The 13,975-nt window shown below is 39.0% G+C and overlaps 2 protein-coding genes across 2 annotated transcripts in view; one reads left to right on the top strand and one right to left on the bottom strand.

Annotated features, from left to right (window-relative positions):
• Positions 1-96: 96 nt before the first annotated feature.
• Positions 97-2,665, bottom strand: LOC117292613 (ATP synthase subunit f, mitochondrial-like). Its single transcript, XM_033774726.1, has 4 exons — positions 2,561-2,665; positions 1,460-1,555; positions 849-965; positions 97-296 (listed from the first exon to the last, which is right to left on the bottom strand). The coding sequence occupies exons 1-4, from the start codon at positions 2,574-2,576 to the stop codon at positions 265-267; spliced, it is 261 nt and encodes an 86-aa protein (XP_033630617.1). The 5' UTR covers positions 2,577-2,665; the 3' UTR covers positions 97-264.
• Positions 2,666-2,981: 316 nt separating this feature from the next.
• LOC117292236 (serine/threonine-protein kinase SMG1-like) overlaps positions 2,982-13,975 on the top strand; it is an 87,245-nt gene continuing 76,251 nt past the window's right edge. Inside the window, exons 1-7 of the mRNA XM_033774212.1 lie at positions 2,982-3,313; positions 4,736-4,869; positions 5,625-5,683; positions 9,604-9,681; positions 10,383-10,464; positions 11,675-11,771; positions 12,999-13,075. Coding sequence (XP_033630103.1) covers positions 3,076-3,313; positions 4,736-4,869; positions 5,625-5,683; positions 9,604-9,681; positions 10,383-10,464; positions 11,675-11,771; positions 12,999-13,075 — 765 coding nt within the window. The 5' untranslated portion in view covers positions 2,982-3,075. The remainder of the gene's footprint in view (positions 3,314-4,735; positions 4,870-5,624; positions 5,684-9,603; positions 9,682-10,382; positions 10,465-11,674; positions 11,772-12,998; positions 13,076-13,975) is intronic.

Genomic DNA, 13,975 nt, shown 5'->3' with positions numbered 1-13,975 from the left:
CTTTGTTTTCAAGCAAGTTTACCAACAAAATCCTAATCGGAGATGCATCCTATTTTACAATTCAAACAGAACCTTTTTAAAGCAGGTCCGTTTTTACGAAAGCAAATAATCTTCTGAACATAAACAGTTTTCTTTTCAATAAAACTTCTAGACTTCTTAATTAAACTCTCTAGTCTTGAACATGTCGTTTCTCTGTAGGCGGTGTACCGACATGAATCTCAAAATCACAGCATCTCCTCCACACAATGCACATGGGTTACCAGACTACCAGTGGTGCTTCCTTAGGCGATGGTGCTCTGTTAAAATAAATCAGAGTAAATGATTACAGTCAAATATCATTATACAGAGCACTGATGTAAAGAGGTTCTCACTGCTTATTGATTAAAGAGTACATTCTGAAGTTCTGTGTTTTGCTGTTCATTGAAAGAGTACATTCTGATTTTCTGTATCTCATTTCTGCATTGTGTCTCTTTGTTTTGCTTCTAACAGTAACAACACTCCTGGTTCAAAGAGGTAATTTGCGATCTTGTTATAACGAGTCGACTGTACTTTGTAAGCAGGCGACATGGCAAAGGGCTGTTTTGAACTCAAATCTCTAAAGACAAAAAGCATTCACTGGCAATTTGTTTTTCTTTTCATTTACCTCAACTGTAAGTGGATTCTGCCACTTTTCGTATGAAATTGTGAAGCTGTTTTCGCTTGAGAGTTTATGAGAATGAATCTGTTAGAGTTTGACAACTGTGCCTGCCTATAATATTACGGCGATTGGTTATCTTGGTACAGATGCAGTGAAATTATTTCAAGCAGTCGGTCAAGTTGCTATTTAACGTATCTTGTTAAATACTCACTTTCTCCTTTGTAGCGCCAAACATAGCTCATTATTATAACCATTGCGACAAATTGGCCAACCGGAGCGACATTGGTCTTCCTCACATTGATGTACTTGTTGAAGTATCTTTCCCTACCTATAAGGTGCATGATAAAAAATATGATAATTAATTAAATTTGTGTAACAATTCGATTGATATAAGGCGGGTATCTCTCTACATGTGAGCAGTTGGGTGGGTGACTTTGGTGCAAAAAGGCGTCTTCAATAAACTTTTATCAAAGTTCAACTAATTTGTTTTGATCAACCCAAGGCTTGAAGTTGCACTCCTTTATTACTTCCATCATCGACATCATTTAAAGAGGCAACCTTACATGATTGTTGCAATGCAATGATCTGACCCACATGATTTGTATCAAACTAGAAATACCACAACGATTTTAAGTGAATGTTAGTTCTCCATGGAATACCAACAAGCAACATTCAGAAGTTGTCGTCTTATTCACATGAGAGAGCTGCTTTCTGTTGCACTATTGCTTGGCCCATACTTCACAGAAACGATAGCACAGGTTCAAATATAGTGCATCTTGAAGACTACTTCTTTCAGCTCACCGTTCATTTTCATTTATTTACCTCGGACAATTGCACGTCCAATGCCACCTGGTGAGAAGTTACAGGAGGATATCCATCGGCCGAGACCTCCCAACTTCACTTCACTCAATCTCAGCTCTGCAATAAAATAACAAAGTTCTATATATTACTTAATTCTTAAAGAAACAAATATAAATGTCTACTTTTAAGCAGACAGAGAGTGTCATTGTAAGTGCAAAATTCCACAGTAGGCAGTGCCATGAAATGTTGCCCATAATTTGTATGGTGTGTGTGCAGATTGTTGAATTGTCCCCCATGCCATAAAAGCGGAACGAACCAATAATACATACATGATACTTGACTAAAGTTTAGTCAAATAAATCTACTTAAATCTACTTAAATAAAAGTACAACTTAAATAAAAGTACAACTTCGGACTAGTGTTGGAGTAAACTAAACACAGTTGGAGCAATCGCCATCATTTCATTTTCATGCATGTTGTTCATTCATGAAACGTTGCGATAATCATAATAACTCTCCATCCTCCCGACGGGATCCAGAGGAGGATTACAATTATCGCAACTGTCGTCATCATGAAACATGAATTGAAACCGAAGAAAGTGAGTGACTGTTTGTTGGCATCAACTTGTTCGTTCTTCGTTGGTCAGGCGCGCGGCGGCACCGCTTTTTTTTCTTTGAAATTTACCATTTCTTTCAGAGCTGACTCTATTAAAAATAATGCATGTAATTGTAATGTGAACAAAAATTACCTGCTCAATTTGTACAGAATACTGGAGTCTGGACTAGTAAACATAGGCATACAATTGACAAAATTCTCATTTTTTCTCCTCCAAACAAAATCACTTTTTTTACAGTTCGGTTCCCAGGCGGCTTTAACCTTAGGATTGCAGCCTAATTGGGCACCAGTCTAATTTTGCCTACTTTTACAACACATTTTTGCCTATGCAGCAATTACGGAAACTTTTACCAAATTGTTCAGGTATACCAGTAAAACACAACATTTCAGTGATAAGCAAACAATAACAAACAAAGTACAATTGATCATTTAAATGCACAGTTACGAACAACTAAAAGGTGAGTGAGTATTTTTAAAGTGAAATTGTAAGGTAGAAAAACAAGTTACCGGTTTTGTCAGCCATGTTGGAAACGCTGCTGAGCTAGCTAGCGGATGAATATATTAACTACAATTCTGTTTAAATTGCTTTGAAAATTTATCAAAGAATTTATTTGAAACGCTTCTGATAATTTTCCTGTTAAGATTCTGCTTATTATAGGCCCTAACGTGTTATTTACATGGTAATTTATCAACTGAAACAAATGGATTGGAACTACTTTTCCATTTCTAGGAAAAGAACGCCCTCTGTGTACGGCTCTTTTGCGAAAGACAATATGCTGCCCTCTGTTGACAATGGCTGGGTCAGTGAATTGTTTGTTACTTAACATGTACTTGACGTCTAAAAATGTTTCAATAGTTGTATGGTGTTCAAAATAACATCACCTACATGCTTGTATAAACTATGATATCTAATGGCCGTCTGCTACGAAAAAGGGGAATTTTCCTACGCTTAAGAAAACGATTAACTACCAATGATTTCAGTACAGTTTTCGCATTATTGTTCGATGCCAGAATTCCTGTAAATGAGCCAAAGGTCGTCCAGCCGTAACCCAGGACGTCTGGACAAGAGAGGCCAAAGTTCTGGTGGAGGAAGTGACAGCAAAACAACGGGAAGGTCCGAGCGAAGTTCTCCCGCGGTCGACTGTTCCCAAAATGGCCGGGCACCTGGCGGTCGTCGCAGGCGGGATTATGACGACGGTAGGCCCGGGAGGCACTCTCAGAAAAGTGATATTAAATCAGCAAACATCAAGACAAACTCAGGTAAACATTGTTTATTAAATTTCATTATGAGTTAGCGAAGTTTTGTGGAAAAAAACAAAGCAAAATACAGTGCCACATCACTGAACGTGAACTGAACTGAATAATAAAAGTCAATGACCCCCCCCCCCTTTTTGCTGGAAATCGGAATCGAAAACTGTTGCATTTGACTCGAGGTTCGAGTCCTGAAACACTCAACTTGTTGAGTATCAAAACGGATAACTATCCATATGCCGCCACCACTTTTTCACTAATTTTTATTTACAAAAAGGGATAGGCCTATCTCATGAATGTCAGACAACTTGTCCGTCGGACAACTCGTCCGTTCGGACAACTCGACAGTTCAGACAACTCGACGGTTCGGACAACTCGACGGTTCAGACAACTCGACTTTGAGACAAGTCGACGGTTGAGTTGCCGACCTCCAGTACTGTCATGTTTACACAAACTTTCCTGTATAATTCCTGCAATTCTATAATTTATCATTATTATTTATCAATTATTATTTATCACAAGAAGTGTGGTGTCCCAGTGAAACCATCCTTGCAGGAATATCTGTTAGTGACTATTCGAGACTTTGTGTTAAAAACAGACTATGAATCTGTAGCCAGCTAGCAGTTGTCTTCAATTTATTCAAAATAACAGGTTTAAAAAAACAATTAAAACATTAAATAATTAAAACATTATACAGCTCTATTATGCGAAGATTTATTTGTATTTACTTTATTACCAAAAACAATAACAACTCAATCATGTATGGTACAAAAATGAAAATGCCGCGGGGTCATGGTAAAAAATTAAAAAACGTATCAATTATCTGTTTCCCCGGATATTAAACCCACCCACCATACCCCACCCCTGGGGAACGCCTGTGCATCAATGCCAAATCACTAGTCAGTACATCCCCCCACCCCCAGGCCGCTACTACCATCCCGCCCGCACTGAGCCGGCCTCCGTCACGGCCATCTGTCAACTTGTCTTGACCCCAAGTCGAGTTGTTTGATGGTTGAATAAATCATCTGTCGAGTTGTCCGAACCGTCGAGTTGTCTGAACCGTCGAGTTTTCCGAACGAACGAGTTGTCCGAGGGACGAATTATCTGGTCTCCTATCTCATTGAGGTAAATCACATGTGCCTATCCTGGGTGTCATTTTGGTGGTCAAAATCATAATACAACCATGCACAAAAGAGAGTTGACATCCAATATTACGCGCATTGTTCGGAGGAGCGTTCTGTATTGTGTAATAAATCAATAGCTCCCCCCTTGCATAACGCGAAACGCTACAGGTACGCTGAGGTCGCGCGCACGTTTTTACACACAGAGAACAGCTATTGTCCAATGATCTGCCTCCTTTTTGAGAGTGTGACGTCAGATGCAATGGGTCTTATACATTTCTTGTTCTGTGTTTGTGAATCCTTTTCCCAGGTCGGAAGTTGTTTTCTGATAGCTCCCACCTGTCTTCCCTGGTCAACAAGGCACTCCACGAGGATGACAAGGAAAGACGGATCACTTCCCTGAGGAATCTAAAGGAATACGTACTGAGAAACGATCACATCAAGGTAAAATACACACTAGAACTATAGATACTTAAACCACAAGGAGTCTGTTAGATTTCACCTCGTTTTGTCAGACTTTTATGGATTCATTCAAGTTAGTAATAATAATAATAATAATAGTAAATAATATTTATAAAGCGCCTTTTACAAAAGTTACAAAGCGCTGTACAGTAACTACAAATAAACACAAATTATAATAACTTATCTTAGCATAATTAAATGAGTTTTTAACATGGCTTTGAAGGATTCAAGAGATGAAGCCTGACGGATGTGAAGAGGTAGATTGTTCCATAATGTAGGTGTGCTGACTGTGAAGGCTTGTTGGCCATACCAGGTGTGGGTGCGGGGTGCAGGAGACAAGCACAAATGGGAAGTAGAAGAAGAACAAAGATTGCGAGTACTGTGGGCTTTGGTAGAAATAAGGTTCTGAAGATAAGTAGGAGCAGACCATTTCTGACTTTGGAAACAAGCAGGAGGACTTGTTAATGGGAAGCCAGTGAAGTTAACCCAACCAAAATATCAGGCTTTGCTTGGGGGCTAGCAGATCTGGGATCAATTTCACAAAACATTAAGATTCATCTATACATGGAATTGATCTTTACTAAAATATGAATTCAAAGATATTTACTAATAGGGAGATTGCAAACATAGGTTAGACCTTCTGCTTGTTAAAATATTCCTACTTTTTTCAAATTCTGACCAAAATATCATGCCTGTTTTTTTAATGTTTCCTTTGTCCTGTTTCTCTACTCAACCAGGAGGTACAAAGGCAATCAGACAACCTGCTTTATGTCCTAAATGATGTCATCACTGAAAGGTTAGTAATCCCTTGCTCATTACCAGGGTTGTAGCTAGACAAATTTGAATGGTGGACAATATATCAATTTTTATTAAAGGCACTGGACACTATTGGTAATGACTCAAAATAATTATTAGCATAAAACCTTACTTAGTAACAAGTAATGGAGAGCTGTTGATAGTATAAAACATTGTGAGAAACTGCTCCCTCTGATGAAGTGCTGAGTTTCAAGAAAGAAGTAATTTTCCACGAATTTGATTTCGAGACCTCAGAATTAGATTTTGAGGTCTCGAAATCAATCATCTGAAAGCAAACAACTTCGTGTGACTTGAGTGTTTTTATCTTTCATCATTATCTCGATTTTTCGACGACCAACTGATTTCAAATTTTCACAGGTTTGTTATTTTATGCAAATGTTGAGATACACCAAGTGATAAGACTGGTCTTTGACAATTACCAATAGTGTCCAGCATCTTTAACACTAATACAATGTATAGAAATTTGAAGATAATAACTACAGAATTGTACATATTTTAACAAAAAAGGGCCATTATTTCTGACCGTGCAAGCTTCAGGCATGACGCCAGGTTTCCAAACTCTTTGTGTTGTTGGGCCATGCAATAAAGTTCAATGGCCTTTTGACTGTGTTCTTTCTCTGTGGATATCCTGAAGACGAGCAAAGTTTTGAAACGTCTACACCAAACCGGCTCTTTTCAGAGCCAACACACTCCCTCAAAAAAGAGATTTTACACATGGTTGTACCCGCAAGTTTACTATTCATATTTATATTTATAGTTACTCAGACATCCATGCAGAGTGGACAATATTTTGATTTACTGTAGGGGAAATCTGTGCTGGGCTGACAATGTATTTTGTTTAAGAGTACTATGCAAAAATTGTGAGTCCTGGGCAGGCCCGCCCAAGACCGCACACCTTAGCTATAACACTGCTCATTACAAAGATTTGAAACCCTTGTAGGTCACTTCATATTAATCCTTGGTTGCAGCTGATACTGTCTGTATCAGACCGTGTCCAATCATCAGGTGATCATCAGTGGGTGGTTGAGTCATATTCCAGCTGTTAGTACAAATTAAACTGGGCGCAACTCTTGACACCTCAGTGGGCAAAAAAAAATTCATTTGCTTCGATTCCCCTGTAAAAAACTTGTGGTATTGTTTATCTTCAAAGCGCGCAGTCTGGGCCCATTTTCATGGCTCTGCTTACCGCTGAATTCTGCTCTTAGGATCACGATTCCCCCACTTACGTGCAAGCGCCCAATTTCTGTACTAGCCTTGTAAGCGTAAAATGACAAGGAGTACGCACGCGCAGAAGCCAAAATTCTACCGCTAACCCATGGAATACGCTTGCCATAAGCACATAATTCCCTGCTTCCGTAGGCGTAAGCGTCGATTCGGTGCTTACTGTAAAAAGAGCCATGAAATTGGGCCCTGGTTTCTTGAAAGTGTGCATAAAGTATGTCTTAGAGATTAGGTCCCATGCAAGAATTGAAGAATGGCCCTTGAACATGAAATACAAAATTAAAATGTTAGCAAAATCAAAGGCACAAATTCTGATGACTTCACTGTTTTCTTTATTAAGTGTGATGACCCGGTCTCTACTACACGGTAATGACCTTGGTTGGTGCGAGGACTATTATATTAATAGCCACCAGACCAACTTAAGAGTCCCTGCCTGTAAGAATGTACCAAATTAGGGGGGGGTGTGATTCATGGGTTCGCAGATCTTCCCAAATTTTGTCAAAATGTTGGCAAACTATGAAGGGGATAGGTCTCCAAAATGAACTTTGGTCAAGAGATAGACTGGACTTGTTTTTACAAATGGTGTTAGTTTAATGTTGGTTGGTAACTGTTGCCAAGGTCAAAGGTTACAAAGAATATGGGTGTTTTTTATATTTTCTGTCAAGAGCCAACTTCAGAGCCTTTTCAAGATTTTATTTAAAGAACAAGGGCTCTATCCTTTCAGTTTGGGACAGCCACTTATAATATCTAGGCACATGTGATAGTCCCAAATTAATTATAGAGCCTTTGTTCATTTGATAAAATGTAGACATGGCTTTGAAGTTGGCTCTCCACAGAAAATATTGGTGTTTTGTAATACATTTTCTGTCAAGAACCAACTTCGAAGCCCTGTCAACATTTTATCAAATAAGGAAGGGCTCTATAATTAATTTGGGACAACCATATGTGCCTAGATATTATAAGTGGCTGTCCCAAACTGAAAGGATAGAGCCCTTGGTCTTTAAATAAAATCTTGAAAAGGCTCTGAAGTTGGCTCTTGACAGAAATATAAAAAACACCCATATTCTTTGTAACCTGTGACCTTGGCAACAGTTACCAACCAACATTAAACTAACACCATTTGTAAAAACAAGTCCAGTCTATATCTTGACCAAAATTCATTTTGGAGACCTATCCCCTTCATTGGTTTGCCAACATTTTGAAATTGGGGGATATTTCTCACTTCCGGTTGCCACAGCAATGTACAAATGTAAGTATAGGCATGTATTGTGAACTTTTGATCTGTAATATTTGTTAGCGCCACTCAAATCCCATTTGGTTTTTGCTTTTTATGTGTTGCTGAGAATCTATATAATCAAAAAACGCAGACAACTTAATGGGATCATATTGGCACGTGGATTTCTAGACGACGCAAAATCACCCGAAATAGGCAGTTGTGTAGTTTCATATGACCTTTGACCTTTGTTATATTGGTGGGCCAACATGATCCCAACTATTTTTCAATTGAAATCTGTTTAGGAACACTCAACTTAACCAAATACAAGAAAACACAGATGATGGGATCTTGTTGGCACAGATACTTACAGTGATGAAAAAAGTGAATGTTGTCCCAATTTAGGCCAAAATGTGTGGAATGACAATACTTTAGAAAATTTTCAAAAAATCTTTTGACATGCAAGTTGCAGAGATCCCAAGATTCTTTTTCCATTTGTCATTAGATGAAAACTGTTCCAATACCCAGTTGCCATAAAAACAATATTTTGTTGTTGGCGTGCGAAGTTACGGAGGTGCGAAAACGCAATATATTGGTAAAATTTGAACTTTGACCTCTATTATCTCTCTGCGCCTACGAGATCCCACGCACTTTGCACTTAAATTTGTTTTAGGGATGCAAGTTCTTTCATTTGAACTTGTTTAATTCATGGGATCTTATAGGCGTGCTGAGTTATGAGGCGTTGAAAATGGCACGAGGGCACTGTTTGTCAAAGGTTCAGGTGCGCGTAAACATGACGCGCCAACGAGATCCCAATTTTTTTTTTTTTTTTACTTTTGTTATAAGCCCAACTGGAGGTTTCAAAAAGTGTTTTACTTTTGGTGGGATGACCTTGGCGCACATTTTTGTGTTTGCGGGGAATGTACTATTCGTTTCTCAAGGGCTTTTAGGCCGAAACTTTGATAACTGGTAACTCCAAAACCGAAAGCGTCAGCAAACTAAAATTTTGGATTTATTTGTTTGGTATGATGATGTATCACTTTAATTTTTTAGAAGAAGATCTGAGAATCTATGAATCACCACTTGGTACACTCTTACAGGCAGGGACTTATTAGAGTTATTACCATGCAGTGAAGATTGGGTTCTTGCAATGTTATTGTCTAAAAAAACTATTGGATACTGGATTTATTCTTTGAAATGTCAAAATGTCCAAAGGAATCTTGAAAGGCATCTAAGACCTTTATTGATTTGTTTAATTATTTATTTATTTATTTATCCGTTCAGGCTTTAACATCAAAAACACACAGCAACAATAACAGAAAATGGAGGATTTAAAAACATTAGGAAAACATTTAGAGACATATCAAAAACAAAAAATCTCTTATGCAGATGCCTTTTAGCAAATAATCATGGTGCTGTTTCTCATGTGTGAATACCATTTTGTTTGTACATTATCTATGCTGTAGGGTTAGTAGTGACGTCCGGGTGGAGGCAGTATTCTGCATTGCAGCAGTGGGAACACAAATGGGTCTGGATCTCAGAAAGTAAGTATCTTTATGTTTATTTTGGTTTTAAACCCATTGCATATGACATCACACTCTCAAAAAGGAGGCAGATCATTAGACATGTTAGACAAAAGCTGTTCTCTGTGCGTAAAAACATGCGTGTGACCTCAGCGTACCTGTAGCGTTTCGCTTTCTGCAAGGGGGAGCTATTGATTTCTTACACAATACAGAAAGCTCCTCTGAACAAAGCGCGTAATTTTGGGGGTCAACTCTCTTTTGTGCATTTTTGTGTACGATTTTGACACCCAAAATGACACAGTAGTATGCTGCTCGTATTGGAAGGGGTCTATATACACTAAAGTGTGTTAGCACTGTATATTCAGTACTAACCCGAGTTCTGTGAAAAAAAATCTCAGGCATATTACTCGGGTGGGATTCGACCTCACGACCCTTGCAATTCTAGAGCTGTGTCTTATACCAACTAGACTACCGAGGTTGCCCAGTAGCTAGAGGCAGTTCAAATCCTATGTTTTAGCAGCTGGTACTGCAACGATTTAATACGATTTGAACTGCTTCTATGTAGCTACCGGGCAATCTCGGTATTCTAGTTGGTAAGACACTTCTCTAGAATTGCAGCTTGCCTTTAACCTGCATTTTTGGAGCAGCACTAATAATTATTATGAGTAATTACCAATAGTGTTCACTGCCTTTAAATGTATGTATTTTGTTTTTCATTGTAGATTTTTCCAGTGGGTCTTTAACAAGGTGCAAGCTGCCTCAACAGATGATGCCAAGTCCCTTCTTTTACTAGCTGTAGTACAGGTACATTTGGTTATTACTTTGAACCAGTTTTTAATTTGTTCCACTTTCTTTTTTTGTTCTGTTAAAGCCATTATACACTATCGGCAAAAAAAAATAAATAAAAGTTCACAGATTTACAAATAACTTTCAGGGTTTACAGAAGGTAATGGTGAAAGACTTCTCTTGAAATATTATTCCATGAAATGCTTTACTTTTTGAGAAAACATTAAAACAATTATCAATTCTCGTTGTCGAGAATTACGGATTTATTTCAAACACATGTCATGACACGGCAAACGTGCGGAAAACAAGGGTGGGTTTTCCCCGTTATTTTCTCCCGACTCCGATAACCGATTAAGCCTAAATTTTCACAGGTTTGTTATTATATATATAAGTTGTGATACACGAAGTGTGGGCCTTTGGGCAATACTGTTTACCGAAAGTGTCCAATGGCTTTAACCATTCTGTTTTTTGTAAGGCAACAACTGCCACCGTTGGGTTACTCAGTTTGCATGAGCAATAATCTAAGGGTGCATTTGATTAGCTTGTCTGGGTCGACCCCGCAGTGCTCACTTGGATGAGCCCCTGACAAGGGCTAAACGAACGATCACTCACCGCTCTTGTAGTGACATAATGCACCTGGGGCCAGCCCCCAAGTGACCCACTCCACAAGCAGGGCACTTGGGGCTGACCCGGGTGAGCCCCTGGATTGACGTCAAAGCTATTCGATTGTACCAAGGGCAGACCGGGGTCGACCCAGGGAAGCTAATTGAATGCACCCTAAGATCAATCCGGTGAATCCAGTTTTAGATGTGGGAGGAAAACCCCAATGGGGAAAACCGAAGCGATCAGGTGGGGAATGAAAACTGAATCCACATGCAAGGCTCATGTCTGAGGTGAATGCATGGAAAAAGCACTGAACCAACATAATCCCCCTTCAGCATTGGTAATTTTGTTGAACTTGAGCTCTACTAATATATTTACTTTAGAATTGGAATTACTTTGGAGCAATATATTGAAAACAACAGTGTCCTAATTTGATTGAATTCATCATTATTGTGCTTAAAACCAAATAGATTTCCTTTCAAGATTATTTGCTAATTTTGGGGTGTACTAAATAAGAGACTTTGTAGGCTTTCGGATAGAAATTATTGGCCCAACAATTTCTTTTTGTGAGTTATTGCCAAAGTGTGACCCTACCTTCAACAAGAGTATTTGGTTTTTGTTGTAGACTTTGAAGCGAGACAATGAAAAAAAACAGTGTAAGAATTTGATCGCCTTCATCATGACCAACATACAGGCAACATTGGAAAATGCTGACTCCCCAGGTATGATTAAAGTTGCTTTTCCTACACCCAGTTCAGACAGGCGCACCAGAGTGGCGCCGAACCAAATAGATTATGAGCGGCTCTAGGTCGACCCAAATAACTTTTTGTTTCAGACAGGGAAACTTAACAAAACATTTACATTGGCTCGGCTCTTGAAAAGTTTGACGTCTGAAACCAAGGCGCTCCAGAGTTGTTCCTAACTACTGCAACAATTGATCTTTCGACTTTTAGCGCATCCAGCCGCTCCTAACTGTTTCAGACGTCAAACTTTTTATGTACTTAATTCAGAATTTGGTTCAGCGCAACTCTGGAGCGCCTGTCTGAACCGGGTGTTATTTATTTTGTTTAAACGTCCTATTGTCTGACCGATCACAATCATTCACCTTGTTTTTGATCTGCTACCTTCGGGGTCTGGTCAATATTAATCCAGGGGTTGATTTCACAAAGAGTTAAGACTAGTCTCATCTCGAGTTAGGACGAGTTTCTTAGGACTAGCCATAGGTTTTTAATATCTCCTAGGACTAGTCCTAAGTTAGAACAAGTCCCAACTCTTTGTGAAATCGACCCGTGGAATAACAATTCTCTGTTGTCATATTTTGTTGAATTTTTTTTAGAGACATGGTCAATGGTATTACTCACTGAAAGACGCACAGTTTGGATGCAATAAAGACATGCCCTTTGTCATACACCCTGCTGAGCACTCTGTGGTTGAACTTCCAACGCAATGTAGTAGCTTCATATATTACTTGTTTTTGCGTGAAATATCATTCTAAGAAATTAACTTGTGAAAAAAATGTTCTACTAAAAATCTACTTAACTATGTTATGTTAAAAATGCACGCCCTCATTTGGTTGAATGAGCGTCACGTGGGCGTATTCTGCGTGGAGCATTTCAACCAATTTCAAGAAAGCGTTGTCTTTGCGTCGTGATTATATCGTTTTTGTTATCGCTGCAGTGTGACTTGGCCTTACCTCGTATACATCAATACTTTTCAGTTTACGTTTCAGATTTCAGGGGAAAACCCCAGGGAAATATTCCTGTGAAACCCATGCAGTCAGATAGGGACTGAAAACCCAATCCACATAGTGGCCCCTGTGGGATTTGAACTGGGGTCCTAGAGGTGGGAAGACGAGGAAAGATACCACTATGCCAACCTGACAACCTTGTCTCGATACAAATAAAAATCAACCAAAATAACAGTTTTGTCTAACTTTCTTTTTTTTACAGAATTGTTGATTTCCTCAGTGAATGCCATTCACTACATTTGCCAGTTTTATCCCTCTGCATTCAATGACCACTTCAAGGTGAGCTAAGTTTACATTTTGTTTTACATAGTGAGGTGGATTAAGGAAAAAAAAACCGAAGATCGTGACACGGCGGACAAAAGCACCAAATTTTCACCTAAGCATCAGTTTGACCCGTAGATTTAAAAAAAGTCATGCTCCAAAAAATCTGAGCATGGGATGACCTTGAATTACGTCATTATGACGTCATTATGTCTTTTAATGTAATAAAGCAAACGCAAATACCATGGTTGGATTTCTACATGCCAAAATTATGTTTCTGAGGCCAAGGAATTTAATGCGGGTGGTATTAGTTTGTAACAAATTAATATCCTTTATGGTGACTATGTTGATGCTCAAAAAATTGCAATGACCTTGACCTTAGGACGTAATATATTCAAAATGTCGGTCATTTCCTTAAAACAGCATAACTTTAGTTATGTAATGCCGATGCAAGTGATTTTAGTGGACAGTGAACCAAAACTAGAAGAGCTTGGCAAAGCGCTAGATACACTCTCCCCGGGAAAAGCTTGAGGAAAAGATGGCATCCCCGAAGTCCTCAAGTGCGTAAAAGGAATCCTCATCAAGGATCTGCATGAGATATTTTGCCAGTGCTGCACAGAAGGTACAGTGCCACAAGTCATGAGAGACGCCAACATTGTCACTCTCTACAAAAACAAAAGTGACAGGAGCGATTGCAACAACTATCGCCCAATCTCTTTTCTTAGCATTGTGGGGAATTCTTTGCTTGAGTTGTCTTAAAAAGACTTTGAATTCTTGGTGAAAGAGTCTACCCAGAGTCTCAGTGTGATTTCAAGCCAAACTGTCGACCATTGACATGATATTCTCCATCAGGGAGTAGGGAAAGCCACCCTACATCGCCTTATAGACCTCACCAAGGACTTTGACCTCGTGAGCAGA

The sequence above is a fragment of the Asterias rubens genome, chromosome 7 (assembly GCF_902459465.1).
Source record: "Asterias rubens chromosome 7, eAstRub1.3, whole genome shotgun sequence".
NCBI classification, from domain to species: Eukaryota; Metazoa; Echinodermata; class Asteroidea; order Forcipulatida; family Asteriidae; genus Asterias; species Asterias rubens.
Note: the sequence above shows the minus strand (reverse complement) of the source record. Positions and strands in the feature narration are given on the sequence as shown.